The sequence below is a fragment of the Poromitra crassiceps genome, assembly GCF_964638095.1.
Source record: "Poromitra crassiceps genome assembly, chromosome: 16".
NCBI lineage: Eukaryota > Metazoa > Chordata > Actinopteri > Beryciformes > Melamphaidae > Poromitra > Poromitra crassiceps.
The window spans coordinates 22,999,852-23,017,530 of NC_139645.1; the positions used below are offsets into that span (position 1 = coordinate 22,999,852).

The 17,679-nt window shown below is 48.6% G+C and overlaps 2 protein-coding genes across 2 annotated transcripts in view; both read left to right on the top strand.

Annotated features, from left to right (window-relative positions):
* The window catches only part of LOC310791528 (uncharacterized protein), a 220,712-nt gene that overhangs the window by 36,828 nt on the left and 166,205 nt on the right, over nucleotides 1-17,679 (top strand).
* The window catches only part of LOC310791111 (NACHT, LRR and PYD domains-containing protein 3-like), a gene marked incomplete at both ends in the record, with an annotated part of 70,088 nt that overhangs the window by 29,548 nt on the left and 22,861 nt on the right, over nucleotides 1-17,679 (top strand). Inside the window, 8 exons of the mRNA XM_083652812.1 lie at nucleotides 9,430-9,525; nucleotides 12,133-12,396; nucleotides 12,934-13,119; nucleotides 13,588-13,800; nucleotides 14,992-15,243; nucleotides 15,543-15,645; nucleotides 15,974-16,116; nucleotides 16,294-16,407. Coding sequence (XP_083508938.1) covers nucleotides 9,430-9,525; nucleotides 12,133-12,396; nucleotides 12,934-13,119; nucleotides 13,588-13,800; nucleotides 14,992-15,243; nucleotides 15,543-15,645; nucleotides 15,974-16,116; nucleotides 16,294-16,407 — 1,371 coding nt within the window. The remainder of the gene's footprint in view (nucleotides 1-9,429; nucleotides 9,526-12,132; nucleotides 12,397-12,933; nucleotides 13,120-13,587; nucleotides 13,801-14,991; nucleotides 15,244-15,542; nucleotides 15,646-15,973; nucleotides 16,117-16,293; nucleotides 16,408-17,679) is intronic.

A 17,679-nucleotide genomic window follows, 5' to 3' on the forward strand; every position in this document is an offset into this window, starting at 1 on the left:
TTTGAGTCCCAGCAGCCATCTGTACCGTGATCTGACCGGCAGGGTTCGCATCACACCAGAGGAGAGGCAGCGCCGTTTGGACACCCGGAGCTGCCTGTACTGTGGTCGAGCCGGGCATTACCTCTCCTCCTGCTCCCGGCGTCCAGTAAGTGGTCCCACCGCTCGCCGGCCCGTGGTACTCTCAGTGGATCAAGACTCTACGTGTCCAGCCAAGAAATCTGTACGGTTGGGTAGCGTTCCCTGCAGGACCCAGGAGTGGCAGTGTGTCTCCAAGAGGGTTAGGGAGTTGGAGAGGACTGTCGATCGTCTCATGGGGAAGTTCAATCGCTGCCTGCAGATCGGCTCCGTCCCCCCGCAGGGGGCCTCCGAGTCTGCTGGCCCTGAGGCACAACCTATGGACCTGCCCCTCGCCGAGTCTGAACCCGTACCTGAGGCACAACCTGTGGACCTTCCCCTCGCCGAGTCTGAACCCGTACCCCAGCAGCAGCCAATTCCTGTCCTTGACCAACACGTAGGTTCCAGCTTGATGCTGGGAGGTCCCCGTAGTGTCGCCAGCCCTCGGTCAAGAGCAAGAAGAAATAAGAGGCGTTTAAAGGAGGAGACGGTGGGTGACCCCCCCAAACTACAGGTCGGGAGGGCAGGCCTCGCTGTGTCAGATCCCCCTGCGGCTCTGCCTTCGGTGACGGCGGCATTTGACCCTTTTGATGGTCTCCAGCCTCCCGTGTTTGGATCATGCCCCGGGGGATGGCCGGCCCCAGAGGATCCACCGGACCCGGTGGAAGTTCTGTCTACGTATCGGTCCATCTATGGCTTCGATATCCTGTATTAGGGAGGAGCACCTCCACTGTCCTACACCCCCTTTGGGGTCTGACCACCTGCATCTAACCACCTGCTGAAGAGCACCTCACTCTCTTACACCCCCTTTGGGGCCTAACCACCTGCGTCTAACCACCTGCGGAAGAGCACCTCCACCAGAACCTACGCATTTTTTGTCTCCCAGATGCCATCCTTGATGGCCTCATTGGACGCCAGGTGACGTCCGTTGAGGGGAGGGTACTGTTAGGATGACGTCATCATTCCTACTTTGACGTCGTCATTCCTACTATGATGTCATCGATCACTGATGATGTCATGATTCATAAGCGTCTTTCATGCCTTTCGCTGGTGATGTCATAACACAGGTGATGTCATATTCACATCTATAAGGGCCTGTTCCTGCAGGTCCTGGCCAGTGATTCATAAATTCACATCAAGGATCCTACCAATCTCTGCAACGTCTGCAACCTGCAACTTCTGCAACCAGCAACTTCTGCAATCTCTGCGACCGTTCCCAAACCTCGAACTGTGCAGCCCCAGCCATCAAGCTCCACAACACCCCAGCTTCTCAATACCTACCAAGTTTCCCGTGGCCCTCAACTACCCGCGAATAGATCCACATGTCTGACACCGATCCTGACACAGTGAGCGCTGAACTGCAGGTATTCATGGTGAAAATCCTGAAAGCATTTAGTTATGTTATCTTAAGCTGATGAATCTGGCTAACTCAGTTAGCTGGCAAGCTAGTAGGTCTAGATCAATTTTAGGCAGTGTAGCCACTATAAGTTAGCCAATGTTAGTTGACAAATGGTCTCAGTTAGCTGAAGCTGACAATTCAATCAGAAACTAAAAAAGGAAGCTGTCCAGCTAAATGCTTTCGGTACTTTAAGTGATAGAACACAACCACAATCACTTACCCAGTTTCTGAAGTGGATCTCCGCCGGCCATGCCCGCGGCAGACACTAATTGGGCTTGGGAATCAATCCCAGAATGCAATCCAAATCAATCCCAGAATCCAATGCACTGCAAGATTGCACATTGCATCTTGCATCTCAGTGATGGTCATCAGTGATGTCATCCTTCCTGGAGGAGGCTATATAAATTCAGTGATGATGTCATCCGTGATGCTGTCATCAATGATGTCATAGAGCAGGCGAGGCCGCAATGCGCAGTGGTGATCAAAAAAGGAACGTTATTCTCTGTTCACTGCCATTCATATTTTTTTCAGCCCTGGTACAGGAAGTGATGTTTCACTTTGTCTCTCTATAAGAGCAAGTGAAGCCAGCACAGCAGGTGAGCTGCAGGGTGGGCATGCCACCTAGGATGTTCAGCTGTAATAATTTGAATTGTTATAATAGTATGATCAGATCTCGGTCACCAATCATACATGTTGCTACCTTGGAAACAAGAGAAAAATACATGAGAAAACAATCAATATGACTACCTTGTCCTCTAGGCGAGTGGTTCTCAAAGTGGGGTCCGAAAAAACTATTTTCACTATAATTCCATCCATAAGTATCACAATGACAGAATACATGACTATTTTGGTCATGGGTTTCATACACTTACTGTAATAAAACATCCAAAAGCAAATATCTTATCAGATGGGGGACCCTGAGACAAAATCTTATCAAATGGGGGTCCCTGGTCTAATTTGTGTCAGTTTAGGGGTCCTTGATGTGAAAAAGTTTGAGAGCCACCGCTCTACACCATGTGTATCTGTTTAAGTCAGGATTCTGTACAGCCTCCAAATGTCCACTAGATCTAGAGATGCCTTCATTCCTTGAATTTCACCGAGAGCCAGGGATTCGAAATAACGAAGGTTATGCCAAACCCCACATAGGTTACGCTAAAACCACCACCGCAAAGCGTCCTGATTGTACTTGGCCAGTCAGCAGGAAAGTATCGCGGGACTTCACGAGACTTGGTGACTGAGATCACGTTTGAGGTAATTTGATCCCTGTGGGACTCCAGGAAACAGCCTTTGGCGAAATATCACTGTGGTCGTTCTTGAGGGATCAGATTCTGACGATATTTGGCAAAAACGGGAGTAAAAATAGCTATTTAGATGCAGTAAAGACAGGCTCACACTTGGCCCCAAATCAGCTCCATTTTACAACTGACTTGGATGCTATTGATCTCAAAACAACGCTAGGACGGCCAGAAACGCCGCAGAGATCACTGGGTGAGTCGTCAGATCATAATTAATGTGAGGAGAGGGCTGCATGTTCAAAAAAACCGAAATTCTCCTTTAAATTTCCAACTATGATATTTTGGTTATTCTCTTGAGAAGAGATAATACTGTGGATTTCCTCTAAAAGATTGGATTATCTTCATTTGGACCATATATTGATTATATTGATGTGTAAATTATCTTTTGTAACATCTAGCCTAGATCTCCCTCTTCCATTCTCATCAGTTTGGACAGCGTGGACTGTGTGTTGCAGTTCCTTCGTTTTTTCTGACCCCCCCCCCCCCCACCATTTTCTCCCCAGTTTTAAATGGCCAATTTCCCCCTGCTGCCCCAGTCGGTGCTCCAACCTCTGCCAATCTGGGGAGAGCTGTAGACTAGCACCATGCTTCCTCTGACACATGCGCAGTTGCCAGGCGATTATTTTCACCTGACAGCGGGGAACTACACCGGCAGGACGTAGCATGTGGGAGGATCACGCTATTGCCACCAGTTTCCTTCCGCCCCGAACAGGCGCCCCAACCGACCAGAGGAGGCGCTAGAGAAGCGACCAGGACACACCCATAATCCGGCTTCCCACCTGCAAACACAGCCAATCGTGCCTGTATGGACGCCCGACCAAGCCGGAGGTAGCATGGGGTCGTGAACCTGCGACCCTTGTGTTGTTGCAGTTCCTTCTTAAACAAAATCATAACCCCCCTACTATTTCTAAGGCCATGGCTAATATATATATATATCCCCAGCCCATTCGGATTTCCATTTTAACTCACTTCCTAGATTTGATAAAACCCTGAAATATTTGATTTGCTCTAATCTGTTGCTAACGTATAGACAATTGACCTATCGCTAAGCCCCACCCCCCGTCCTCACTAAGCCAAGTCAAGTCAAGTCAAGTCAAGTTTATTTATATAGCCCTAATTCACAAGCATGTCTCAGAGGGCTTCACAGAAAGTATGTCTAGCTGATTCTAGCTAACACACAGTAACAAGAATATACAGAATAAAGATAACATTTGAACAATTGATAATATAGAAAATATAGAAATGAAGAGAGAGCAGAGGAGAGAGCAGGAGAAGGGGGAAGAGCAGGGGGAATGTGAGAGAGTGATGGGGTGGGGAGGGAATGGGAGATGTTGGAGGGTATAGGAGGTGGGGAAGGAGCAAGAGGAGAGAGCAGGAGAGGGGAAGGGGGAGGGGTGTGGGGGAGAAGAGAGCAGGGGGAGGGAGGAGGTGGGGAGAGAATGAGAAATATAGACGCACATCTTGCAAACGGACATATGTCAATTTCTAAGCAACCAAACTATGCCTAATTTAATTGGCTGCAAGCCTTTAGTAATGAGTCCTTTTGCCAGATAAGTACATGTTCACATATAGAGCTTATGGGTGCCTTGCTTTAGGGAAGAGTGGATGCCATGCTTTGAATTGTGGCGAAATACTAAGAGCATGGGTGCCATGCTTTAAATAGTGGCGGAATATTGCCATGTTATGCCATGCTTTAAATAGTGGCGGAATATTGGAGAGGATAGAGTGGGTGCCATGCTTTGGAGTAAAATGTGTACTATGCTTTAGAGTAGTGGGGGAAAGGGGGAAGGGGAAGAACACCGGGAAAAGGAGAAAGCAGGAGAGTGGAGGAGGGAGGGAGAGCGGGGGGATGTGAGGGAGGAGAGGGGGGAGGTGGGGAGAAAATAGGAAATGTGGAGGAGGAGAGAACAGAGGAGGAGAGATGAGGGTGCAGGGGAGGGAGAGCCAGGGTAGAGGTAGGGTCTAGGGTTGGGGGAGGGGAGGGAGTAGGATACGGGCCCAGATTAGGGCGAGGGTGGAGAGAAATGGGAAATGTGGAGGAGGAGAGAACAGAGAAGGAGAGGTGGGAGGGTGCAGGGGAGGGAGAGCAGGGGGAATGTGAGAGGGAGGAGAGGGCAGGGAGGAGAAGAGAACAGAGAAGGAGAGGTGGGAGGGTGCAGGGGAAGGAGAGCAGCGGGAATGTGAGAGAGGGGAGAGGACAGAGAGGAGGAGAGAACAGAGAAGGAGAGGTGGAAGGGTACAGGGGAGGCAGAGTAGAGGTAGGGTCTAGGGTGGAGGGAGGGAGTAGGATACGGGCCCGGATTAGGGCGAGGGTGGGGAGAAAATGGGAAATGTGGAGGAGGAGAGAACAGAGAAGGAGAGGTGGGAGGGTGCAGGGGAAGGAGAGCAGGGGGAATGTGAGAGAGGGGAGAGGACATAGAGGAGGAGAGAGGCAGAGAAGGAGAGGTGGGAGGGTGCAGGGGAAGGAGGGCAGGGGGAATGTGAGAGAGGGGAGAGCAGGAAGTGGCAGGGATTCAGGAAAATAGGGGAGAAGAGGAAAAGGAGCAGAGGGGGGGAGAAGGAGGAGAGAGCAGGAGAAGGGAGGGGGGGCGGTGGGATGTGGGGGAGGAAAGAGCATGGAAAGAGAGGAGAACAGGAAGGGGGAAGAAGGGAAGAAGCGGGGGAAGGGGGAAAGAGAGAGGGGGGGGGGAGAAGATCAGACAACTGACTACTTTAAGCATTAACCAGAGCTAACTGGGACATAGTATCTAGCTAATCTACAGCCTAATCTGGCCTATCCTACTCTGCTCTAGTCTGATTTTAGCCTGAACACTATAACAGGTCAGCCTTAGGCTGTAGCTAATCTATCGCCTACCTAAGCTGTTCTAAACCAACCGGCAGCCCTCGACCAGTGATGAAGAGCACCGATGCCCCCCGACCCGGCCCCCGCCCACATAAGGCGTGGGAGGGAAGGCCAGGCCGGGACACAGCGGCGCCCCCTCACCCCCAGTGAACGCAAGAAAACCTTTCCACCATATGGTGGCAATCCACACATGGATCGCCACATGGATTGCCCCAGTGACTTGGCTGAGGAGGAACCTTGTGAGGTCGTTGTGCTATAGGGGCCCATTGCTGCGGCCCGGGCGGACCCAGCCCCCACGCGACCCGCCCCCCCAGCCCCCAGCCACCAGCATAGTGACCGAGAGCGTGAGAGCAGGCCACGCGGGGGACGGGCCCACCCAGGCCACAGCAACGGACCCCCATCCGGGGACTCCCCTCCGAGACAGGCCGAGAGATGCCGGGCTAAACCATGCACAGAGTTTCCGATAATGAAACTCTGTGAATGGTTTATTATGGAAATAAAATTTACAAGAGAACAGAAAATTGAAAATGTAAAAAAGAGTCCAACAGAAGGGATATAAAAATGTAGTTTTTAAATTATCCTAAGATCAGGGAAGGGAGTTGAAAATCTAAAAAGTAGAGTCCAAAAAGAAATAGAAAATGTAGTCTTTAAGTGTTCGTAGGTTTAGAGAATACTAGTTAATTAGCTAGGTGAAAAAAGGGGTAACAAGATTGGGAGTTCCATGAGGATGATCTGAGGAATCCATGAGTCCGCGTTGGTGACATGGATTAAGAGGAGGGGAGGGGAGGATAGGAGTCGGAGGTGATGATTAAGAGGAGGGGAGGATAGGAGTTGGAGGTGATGATGAGGCGGCGGGGGGGGGGGGGGGGCTGGGGGGGTGCCCCCCCCTTCCCTTAGGCAGGCAGGTGACCAGGATGATGAGGATAGGGGTCGGTGATGGTGATGAGCCCGGGGTGTCAGACAGTAGAAGGAGTAGTGGGTAGATGGCCTAGAGTGACGACAGGTGGCTAGGGCGATGACGGCCGGACCTAGGGCTGCAGCGGCGGGGGTGTACGTCAGGCCAATGAAGGACACCTGAGGGGGAGAGAGAGAAGAGAGCGGGGGAATCTGCGCAGAGGTGGAACTAACTCTATAGACAACAATAAAATTAGGTCAAAACAAAATTTATTCGGATTTTTTTTTTTTTTTTTTTTTTTTTAGGATGACTAATACTATACTGCTAATTCAGGTCTAAGTACCACCTAACACCACTGTCAATGATTCAGCCCTGTTTAGCGGACCTTAATCATGACCTACAACAAACAAAACTAAATTAGGTCAAGTCTAAGTTTATACTGATACTGCTGGCTTGTGATTGCCCGCTCAGCAGTTCAGGACTAAGTTTATTCACCAGCTATTAGATTTTGTATCTAAGCTACTGGGTCGACTGATGCCATATTATTAAATTAGGTCAAGTATAAGTTTATAATGATATTGCTGCCCCACCCCCCGTCCTCACTCGGACAAACACAAGGCAGACTGACTAGAATAAATGGCAGCCGGCACTGTCAAAGTTATATCCCAAGACGCTCTTCACAACTTTTTGAGGCCTGATATTGTCTAGAAGCCATCATAAAGTACTTCACTATGCCATGGAGGGCGATGTACAACATTTAAAGCTATCGCTAAAAAGAAATTAGATAAGTGCATGGAAACGGCTTTAGCGAATCAAACCAAACATGCACTTTTAACGAAGGGAGACAGCGAGATAACCAGTGGGGATAACAGGCGACTGACATCCAGATCCACATTTTATTCACTTGAGTAACCTCTCCGTGGATTATATATATGCCGAATTGAAGAGTGGCGCCTGGCAATCTGTTTTATGTAGGCCTACCTCTGTATAATCAACAAACGTTAAATTAATATACTAGGCCTACCTCTGTATAATCAACAAACGTTAAATTAATATAGTGTTGATGTTTTTCATAGCAAGACAACAGTACGCACGCATGGGTGTAGCAGATCAGGAGAGGCATAGCCTACAGCAGACCACTTTTTCCATCATGTTTTCTCTTTAGACTACCTCACATTTATTTGGGGAATGAGATTAATTCCCTCGTTTTAGGGTTTGACTGGTGTCTGGTGATGTTTTAATCACATCAATCAATGTGCCACCTCTTCAACCAACTCCGGCATTACATGCATAACGTAATGACTGGAAACTCGCATAATTCAGCATTTTCTTTTGCCGACTTTCCGAATACCATGATGATATAATGATGCTTTTGGATCACGGAAGGCAAATGAGGGAGAGGACTCATCTCGCTGTCACCACGATGCAGATTTAACGTCCAAAACAGCAGCATCATTGTGGATGTGAGTGGATCTACGTTTACTAGTTTAATATTATCAATTGCCTGGCCTCCCAGGATACCTCGTAATGGTCAATTTACCCCCATGCACATCGTTTGACCATTTTTTCAACTTATAAATGTATAAAACCAGAGGAAACTCGCGTTTTCTAGTGCTTCTCTATGGAACTCCAAGCTGAGAATGTCCGAGTGTATTGTAGAGCTGCACGCCCTGTGATTGGCTCGTCTGCGTTCGCGGCGGGACTTAGCGATAGGTCCATTGGATGGTTCAGGTTAAGTTAGGGTCCAGTTAGGGTTAAGTTCCCCATCCAATTCAAATTCTGCTTGTATTTCAACTTTTTAGCATTTAGATGTATTCATCTGGTCTGTTACAGAAAGTGTTCAAGGAAAATGGGCCAATCCTGAAACAGGAGTGACAGTCTGTCTGGTTTCAGATGGAAATACTATATAAGGCTGACATGATGCTGATCCACACTGACAACATGCTGAAGTCCATTGGATTATAAGACACTGGATTGGTTAAAGATTTAAAGGAGTATTGTATTTTATTGCTTTTCTCTTTATTCAGATTGAGTGGTTGCAGCTTGTTAGAGACTGACTGTGAAGTTCTGACCTCAGCTCTGAAGTCCAACTCCTCCCATCTGAGAGAGCTGGACTTGAGTTACAATGACCTGCAAGATTCAGGATGGAACCTTCTCTCTGTTGGACTGGACAGTCCAGAATGCAGACTGGAGACTCTCAGGTAAAGTCAGTTTACAGTTTTTCTCAGTTGATTCAACACATTTCCCAAACTGAGGTCCATTCTCTCAAAACAGGATTCCTGAATCTGCAAAGGTTGTCCTGAAGGTTTTACTTGATGATTTGACTTTTATTGATACAGCTTCACGCCAGTGAAGCTAGTTGAAAATAGAGCAGCTAGATGTTAAACAGTGGGAAGGTGACAACATCATCTACCCAGTTTTAACATCTGTCCTCTGGTTACTAGTTAGAGAATTCATATTAAAATGTCACTGAACACATTTAAAGCAGGCTAGTTTTGGTCCTGAATTACACTATAGTTCCCTGTGAGCTGAGACTGTGGAAAGCCTTCCTGAGCTACTGAGGCTGCAGATTTACTATCCATTTGTTTTTAAAGTGTTTCCTAATTTATATCCACTTTTTTATTTTTTCATGGCTCGTTGTGCAGCATAACAAATCATGTGCCATTTTGGAGGATTTATTGATCCAATCACCTTATAGCACCATGTGTGGAAATCAAACCAGTTTTCCTGTCAGTGTTAGTGGGGACCTGCTTTAGACCAGGGCCTCAACAGTACAGTCTGCCAGTAGAAATAATACAATAATGACACAATATAACAATAGCATGTCTTCTTGTGCTTCAGGCTGAGTGTCTGTCAGCTGTCAGAGAGAAGCTGTGAAGCTCTGGCCTCAGTTCTCAGCTCCCAGTCATCTAGTCTGAAAGAGCTGGACCTGACTAACAACGACTTCCAAGATTCAGGAGTGAAGCTTCTCTCTGCTGGACTGAGGAGTCCACACTGTAGACTGGAGAGTCTCAGGTCAGGATCACCATTACTGTTTAACAGACCATTTAAATTCTACTCTACATTCGTATGAAAATACCTGAACTCTCATTTTCCTGCTGATGTAATTTTTGAAACCAGCTGAGAAACCAAAATGCAATGATTTTTGTTCTCCAAATATTGAGTGAGATGCAGCCCTTTATGTCTTGACTGTTTCCAAACTGTTTTGAAAAAAACGGCCTCAAAGTTTGACAAAGTAAGCTAGTTATGCTTGTCACCCTAACTTTATGAGCTGTATTTGAATTTCACAGTAATTATTACAGAGAATGAAAACCAATGGTTTATTTTACTCAAATCTTCTGAAACCCCAAAACAGCCAAAATCAGCATTTTCTTATAAAATCACATTTCTACACAAACAGCGGGCCTGTGCTACATGTGACTGATTTTGTCCGAGCATGTCACATATAATAAGTGATTTCAGAGCAGTTTATTAATGGGAATATCCAACATGTAGCTGAGCTTCCACTGAGAGCCATGATCTCTTTTTTTAGAGGGTTAGGTTTAGGCTCAAAATAAACAATGACAAACTATTAGTGTTGAGTGAAGAAGCTGAATATATTATTACAAAAATGTTCATATCAGGCGATGTTGAGTTTCATAACTATGCAAAATCACTATTTCTGTAGGTTTCAGTGGTTAATGTTGCTACTGAATAAAAGTTGAAAGAGTCCAATTTAATGTCAAACTTTACTGCCACAATACTCCCCTTAGTTGTAACATTGAGGGTATCCAATACCTGACTGCCTTCAAGACAAGAATATAAAGTAGTGAGCAGGACCAGATGCAGCTGGAGCAGTTTGTAGAGTTTGAATGAGGAGAAAACCTCCTGAAAACTCACATTGAACACGTTGGTGAACACATTCAACAACAGATCCTCCTGGAAGCTTCAGTTGGTGCTCTCGGCTGAAGGCCATTCAGCTGCCAGCTGGCTGCCGTGCAAAGAGCTGAACTTTGTGTCCATGAGAAAAACGTTTGTCTACTCATTGAGAATGCTGGCATCGGCAGCCAACATTACTATCTTTCAGATGCTAGCAGGCCCATTTTAAAGCGAGAGTGAAGATACTAGTACCATATGAAACTAGAAGACCAAATGCATCCATTGGTACCAACATGCCATGCTAGCTTGTTGTGAAGAGGGCTAAATTACCCTACAATTTATAATAATATAATAATAAATAAATTCTGTAAATGACTAAAGGAAAATGTTGGTCATGAGGCTGACCAGTTGAGAACCTCTGCGTGTGTGTGTGTGTGTGTGTGTGTGTGTGTGTTCGGATCTTTCAAAGTTTAGCCCTCCGAATAAGCTTGGCAGGCAGCACACTAGAAGATATGACTCGTGTTTGTCTTTTGGTTTGTTTATTTTTAGTTCCAAATGACCACAGGTCATAAACCTGAAATAATCAGATACAAAGAAGCAAATGTTACATGTATGTATGTTCAATAAACTGCAACTCCTAAGAGCTGTCTTCATTTTTCAATACACAGAACATAGATTTCCTTAAGCTTGTCAATTATTTCTTCCATTATTAATTATCATTCTACATCTCTTTAAACCCACATAAATGTAAGTAATATATTCTCTAAATATACACAAGCAACATTGTACATATACCAGTAATGTAGTCCAACACATACCACAGCCATAGATTGTACACAGCAGACCCCAAATAACTACAGTGACTCCACTTCCCAGAAAGCTTAGCGCCCTAGGCGCATGCGCAAAGCAGTACCTAGCCGGCATGCGATGTTACCAAACAGTCCGAGTCTAGCCACTAAACATGTCGCCGGCAAGACACAACACCATGACATTCAACATGACACGTTAATGCAGCGGATCAAACAGCAACGGATTATGGAGTTCAAGTCAACGTTTACCACGCTATCATTTCCGTCAGCCAACGAAGCATTTAAATTGACGCTAATGTCTCGGCTAATATTGGACTGAGAATGCTGCTCAGCTAGCCGAGAACTAGCTGAGGGCGCTACGTTAATCTCACATTAGACTGAACGTTTATACTCCACAAATTATAAATTTAACTAAAGCACATCGGGATAATGTGGTAAACGTGACACACAAAGTTATTTATGATTGAACCATTGACAGCAGGCTATTTTACAACTAGCAGCTTATACATACCAACGGTCTGTGCGCTCCTGTCAACGATTTGATCACAAATGAGCCGCTGCTGCACAACATTAAAGAGCACCTACAGCAGCCGCACGCACCCACAACCACACAATTTAAATAGCATTTTTCTCTGTTATCAGAGGAAAAGTGGCTGCGGCAGATCCATAATTATACTAAATGTCCCAAAAGTCTTGACACCTCCCACTTGGCCGACTGATCAAAGATCCAAGGAGGCCACAATTAACACTTGAGTCTCTCAGTAGGTATCACAAACTTAAAAGTCCTGCATTTATAAGTATTAAAAAAATGGAAACTAAAGCGCCTTTCGAAAAGAAAGTGTCCTTCAAGGTTAAACTAGGCATTCAGAGTTCACTCAGAGTCTCTTGGGTCCCCCTAGCGAGGACTTATCTTACTCCAGTTGGTCCTCAACTGGAATCAAGACCACCAGCCTCCGCACATCCCTGCGAAGGACGATGGTCGTGGGCAAGTCAGAGTCTTTTCTCTGGGACCTGGACACAAGGGGGGCAGGAAGACCCACACAGGTTGTAACGTCCACATCCCGCACCACCCCTTTCTTGTCGGGATATGTAGCGATGACCCGGCCGAGCCGGAACTGCCCTCTCAGAGCATTTTGGTCTGCGATCCAGACCACATCTCCAACCTCGACACTTCTCCCCGCTCGGTGCCACTTGTGCCGTATGAACAAGTTTGGGCCGGCCAGCTCACTCCACTTTGACCAGAACCTGTCCACTCCAGCCTGGACAGCCCTCAGCCTGTGCCACGAGTGGGTTTCCACGTCGATTCCGTGCATGTCTCCTCCCGGTCCGGTGCGCCCCAGGATAAGGGAGTTTGGAGTCAAGTACTCCACTGCGTCCTCTTGCTCCTGTGCCTTGGCGTCGATGGGTCGCTCGTTGGTCAAGTTAGCTGCCGAGTAAAGAAGGGTCTGGAACTCCCCCCAGGTGTAGCAGCCGGTTGTTCCGCCGAGGCTGTTAAGAGCTCTCTTAATGAGCTTAACCGCTGCCTCGGCTGCTCCGTTCCTGTGGGGCGCGTCCGCAGGATGGAAGTCCCACTGCCACTCAGTGCCATTCCTGGCAGCCACGTTCTCAACAGATGCCTTCTGCAAACAGGCCAGGTGTCTGTGTAGCTCTCTCAGTGCAGGCCTAGCACCCACAAAGTTTGAGCCTCTGTCAGACCATAGCTTCTTCGGATGCCCTCTCAGAGCAGTGAATCGAGAGTAGGCCTGAAGAAAGCTTTCGGAAGACTGGTCATCGACGAGGTCGGCGTGGACGGCTCTGGAAGCCATGCAGCAATACACTACTCCCCAGACCTTTTGCTTGACCCTTTTCTTAACAGCGTCCCTCACCTCGAAGGGGCCACAGAGGTCCAGTGTGGTGTACTCAAATGGGTTTGCTCTGCTAGTCCTTTCCTGAGGAAGATCGCTCATCACTTGCTGGCACAGTCTGGCTCTTTGCTTCTTGCAAGTGATGCACTCGTTGATCACTTTCTTGGCTATCCTCCGACCTTGCACCACCCAGGCCTTTTTCCTTGTGCGCAGCAATGTGGCAGCAACGCCTTCATGATTCGACTCATGAGCTTCTCTTGCCAGCAACGTCCCCAGCCACGACTGGAAAGGGATCAACGGTACAGCCGTACCGTCTTCGTTCCAAGATTGGACTCTACCGCCACACAGCAATAGTCCTGTTTTGTCATCCTTGGTCACGACCAGGCGGTCCAAAGTCGTGTTGTGAAATTCTGCGCCGTCTTGGGCCGCAAGGGCCAGGTCTTGGAAGGCCGTTGTTCTTTCTTCTGCCGACAGCTTAGAGCCCTTTGCCTCCCACTTTGCTGGACCCGCGCCTTGCTGTTGTCTATTCAGCCAGGATTCCGCAGCTCGTCGAGTCCAGGCGACAGCCCCACACAGTTTTGCCAAGGTACTGAACCGCTTGGTCTCGACAAGGCGCACGAGATCTCCACCCCAGGGTTTCCTGGTTGGCCTCTCTGCTGCTGGAGTTGGACCCTGACCTTTTGGCGGTGGCTGCGGCGCGGGACGACCCTCTTCATCCGTGGAGTCTCCCAAGCCCAGGCCAACGTCAGTTTTGCTGGGGCCAGATGTTTTCTGCGACTGAGCCCTGGTGACCGCAGCTGAGAAAGCTTTTCTCTTGAGCCTCTTCACGTCATCAGCAACGGTGGTCACGATGTCGCTAGCCATCTTCACCGGCCACTCACCTTCCAGCAATCTTAGGAACCCAGGGCCTCTTTGCCACTCCGACTCTTCATCGAGCTCCTCAGGCGATGCTCCCCTTGTAATGATGTCTGATATGTTGAGGTTGCCCTCAACCCACCTCCAGTCTTCTATTGGACCAGCCTTCTGGATTTCTCCGATACGGTTTGCAAAGAAAGTCTGATAGCCGTAGCTATCCTTCTGGATTGCTCCCAGGATCGTTTGGCTGTCTACAAAGTGGATCCAGTGCGCAACCTCGATGCGGCAGTGCTTCTCAAAGTACCTTCTCAGTCGTCTTGCGAAGACCGCGCCGCACAACTCTGCCTTAATCACGTCCCCTTTTTGGTCAAGGGGAGTAAGTTTGGCCTTTGACTCAACAAACCTCACTACGACCCCGTTCTGCGTCTCCCACCGGAGGTAGAGCACGGCGCCGTAGGAAGCCTCACTCCCATCTGAAAATGAGACTCCCACTGGGCGGCCTATGGCTCCTGGTGGCGTGAGGCTTCTCTCGAACCTGATCTGACCAAGTCTCACATACTCCTCGAAGAGTCTTATGGATGCCTCCCGGAGTTTTGGCGAGAGAGGGTCATCCCAAGTATCTTTGGTCGGGTTGTCTTTCCCCGCTTCTTGGTAGGATTCCCTCACAAGCATCACCCCTTTTTGCTTAGCAGGTGTGGCTAGACCACTGGGGTCGTAGAATGCAGCAACCTGGCTTAGCAGTACTCGACGCGTCAAGGCGTTTGGAGTGTTGCTTCTCACTTCCTCTTCGCGCAAGTCCAGTCCTGTCCTCATTTTGCCTCGCTTCTTTGAGAAGTTGATGGACGTCAACACACGAAGTTTGTCGGTCTCTGGTTCATAGCCGACTCCCAGTGCCTTGCTCTCTTCGTCCCGCATTTGGTTGGGTAACACCAGAGTTTTGGGTGCAGGCGTAACAGTCTCACTGGTACTGGAGCTGGCTGTGGCTCTTGACCTCCCACTGTGGCCAGACAAGACCCATGGTTTCAGGAAGAAGCCCCCAGCTTCTAAGATCTTTTCCACCCCTTTGGTGATGCTTACCAGTGTCTCGAGGTCATCGTGAGATGTCAAGATGTCGTCGACATAGCTGTCTTCTATCAGAACCCGGCGCTCTTCAACCATGGCAGTGAACTGGGGCAGGTTTGCCGTTTCCCTCATGGCGACCTGAGCAATGCAGCCCGCAGGCTTATCGCCGATGTTGACCCTGACGACCACGAAGACTTCAATCTCATCCTCTGGGTTGTCCCTCCAGAGGAAGCGGTGAAGCTGGACTTCGTCTTTCAGCCAAACGGAGTTGTACATTTTTTTCACATCACCTAAAGCAGCGTACAACCCACTCCTGAACCTCAAAAGTACTCCTCTGATCTGATTGAGCACGTCGGGACCCTTGTGCAGGAGGTCGTTCAGACTTACTTCCCGGAACTCTTGGCTACTATTCCAAACAATTCTTACAGGGGTAGTAGTTGAGTGAGGATTTGGTGCAACTAGATGACTGATGTACCACTTCGGTCCCTTCCAACTGTCGATCTCCTCTTTAGTGAGTTTAGCAGCAGCTCCCCTTGAGACCATTTCGTGGATTTGTTCTCTGTACGCAGCCTTCCACTCTGGCTCCCTCGCGAGACGTTTCTCCGTGTTTAGGAAGGTTGCCTCCACTGCACGTCGATTGTCTGGCAGCGTCGCAGGGTCTCCTTTCCATGGGTAAGCTGCGTCCCAGTGAGGGGTTTCGCTGTGCTTGTCTGATTGCACGTAGGTGAGGCATTCTTTGATTTTTTCTAGGTCCCTTTCTTCTCCTAGGGTCATTTATTTGCCTCCAGGAGGGCACCTACCGCACTTGCAGCCACCACATTGAGGATCACAGGCCGCGCCGACTCTGTCCCACTTGAACCACTCGAAGACTTCTTTGTTAGTAGTCGCAGTACTCCGGGTGATTGTTTCTCCATTTCTCACCTGGGCTTCGCTAGGTCCTGCTGGGTCCACAAGGATCTCTCTGTACGCTTTTGAAGTTGTTCTCATTGACCTCGCAAAGTGAGTTTCGGACCTATGCACTGCGAGGTCTACCACTTCGAAAAGGTCAGGATGAGTTCCGCCGACAGTCTTACCCAGGGGACCGTCCCAGAGGACGAGGTCTCCCACAACTTTGGTTGGCTGTGGGACCAGGCGACCTTCCCTGTGACTAATTAGCAGGTCAATCTTCTCGGGGCGGACCAAATCCTTGGCTGCAACATCAGGGAAGAACTTCAGTAGTTGCTTTGGTGTGACTGCTTGGTTCACCTTTGCGATGCTTTCCAAGCCGTAACAGAGGAGTTTGTGCTCTGTTACTGTACCCTTGGGGGTCTTTACCCTCAGCCTCAGGGTAAACCTTCTAGTAGCAACTGTCTTCTCCATCCCTCCAACTCCTTGGACAATCATCTTGATGTTCTCACCATTCAGCTTGAGACGCTCGGCGGCTTCATTCGAGATGTAATTTGTATCTGACGCAAGGTCAATCAAAGCACCGATTAGCTGGCCTGAGTTTGTTGTCACTTCCAGTAGCATCATTACGACCGGGTACTCTCTCGGCTCATTTCCAGTGCTGGTGCACACTGTTGTTGAAACTTTATTTGAGAAAGCTTCCTTAAACTCTGCCTTCAGCTCTGGAGAGAGTTTGGCAAGGAGGTCCTCCTGTTTGTCGGTCAGTCCAAGTCCTCTTTTCTCCACTTTTGGATCGCTCTGCTCTCCGCTCGTTTTATCCTTCTTCTTGACCGGTGGCTTCGGACAGAGCAAGTAGTTGTGGTCTGAGGACCCTCCTTTCCGACAGTCATCCTTTGAGCAGAGAAATCTTTGGGTGCAACTGCCATCTTCGCCATGGTGGCGCAAGCACTTGAAACATGCTCCTGCTTTCTTCAGCTGAGCCTTCTTACTCGACAGGTTGAGCTTCTTGAAGACTTTGCAGGCAAACAGTCTGCCCGCGTGCATCTCGTCTCCACACGCGATGCATGAATTCGGTTGAGAGTTCTTTTGAGTGTTCCCCGATGTGGCTCTGGTGAACGCCTTCTTTTCCTTCCACCTCTCTGGTTTGTCCGCTGGGCTGGGCTGCAGCTGCAGCTGATCTAACTCCTCGAGAATGTCTTCCTGCTTTTTTAGGTACTGCAGTAGACAATCAAAGTGGTTGCGCAAAGAAAAGCCGCTTGCAGGTTCATTCTTGTACGTGAGCCACTTTTCTTTTAGGGAGTCAGGAAGCTTACTCTCAATTGACTGTGCAACCACCCGATTTTTCACAGCATCTTCCTCACCCAGGACTTGGAGATCACGAAGTGCTCTCTCCACAGCCTGAATCAGTTCGATTGTCTTTCTAGGGTGGTTTCCCTTCACAGGGGGAAGTCCTTGCACTTCCTTCGAGATTAGAAGCACTATCCTTGGCTTGTTTCCGTACTTATTGTCCAGGAGCCTGAATACGTCGTCTGCAGATCCACAGCTGGATAGCACGAAGTCCCTCTTGACTTTGTCGTCTAGGCTGCCTAGAAGGTGGAATTTCTTCACATTCTCCAATCCGTGTGGGTTTCCCAGCCGCTGCAGGTCTTCCCACTCAGCTTTCCAATGGTAGTACTCCCTCATGTCACCGGAAAATATGGGCAGGCATGCCCGCTCCAGACTGATCAGGGGCCTGACATTGTAGGTCCCGGAGTTCATGCCGGAACCACCTTGCAGTGCGTTGAAGGTCCCACGTGGCGTGCTTGCGGCATTTGGAAGTAC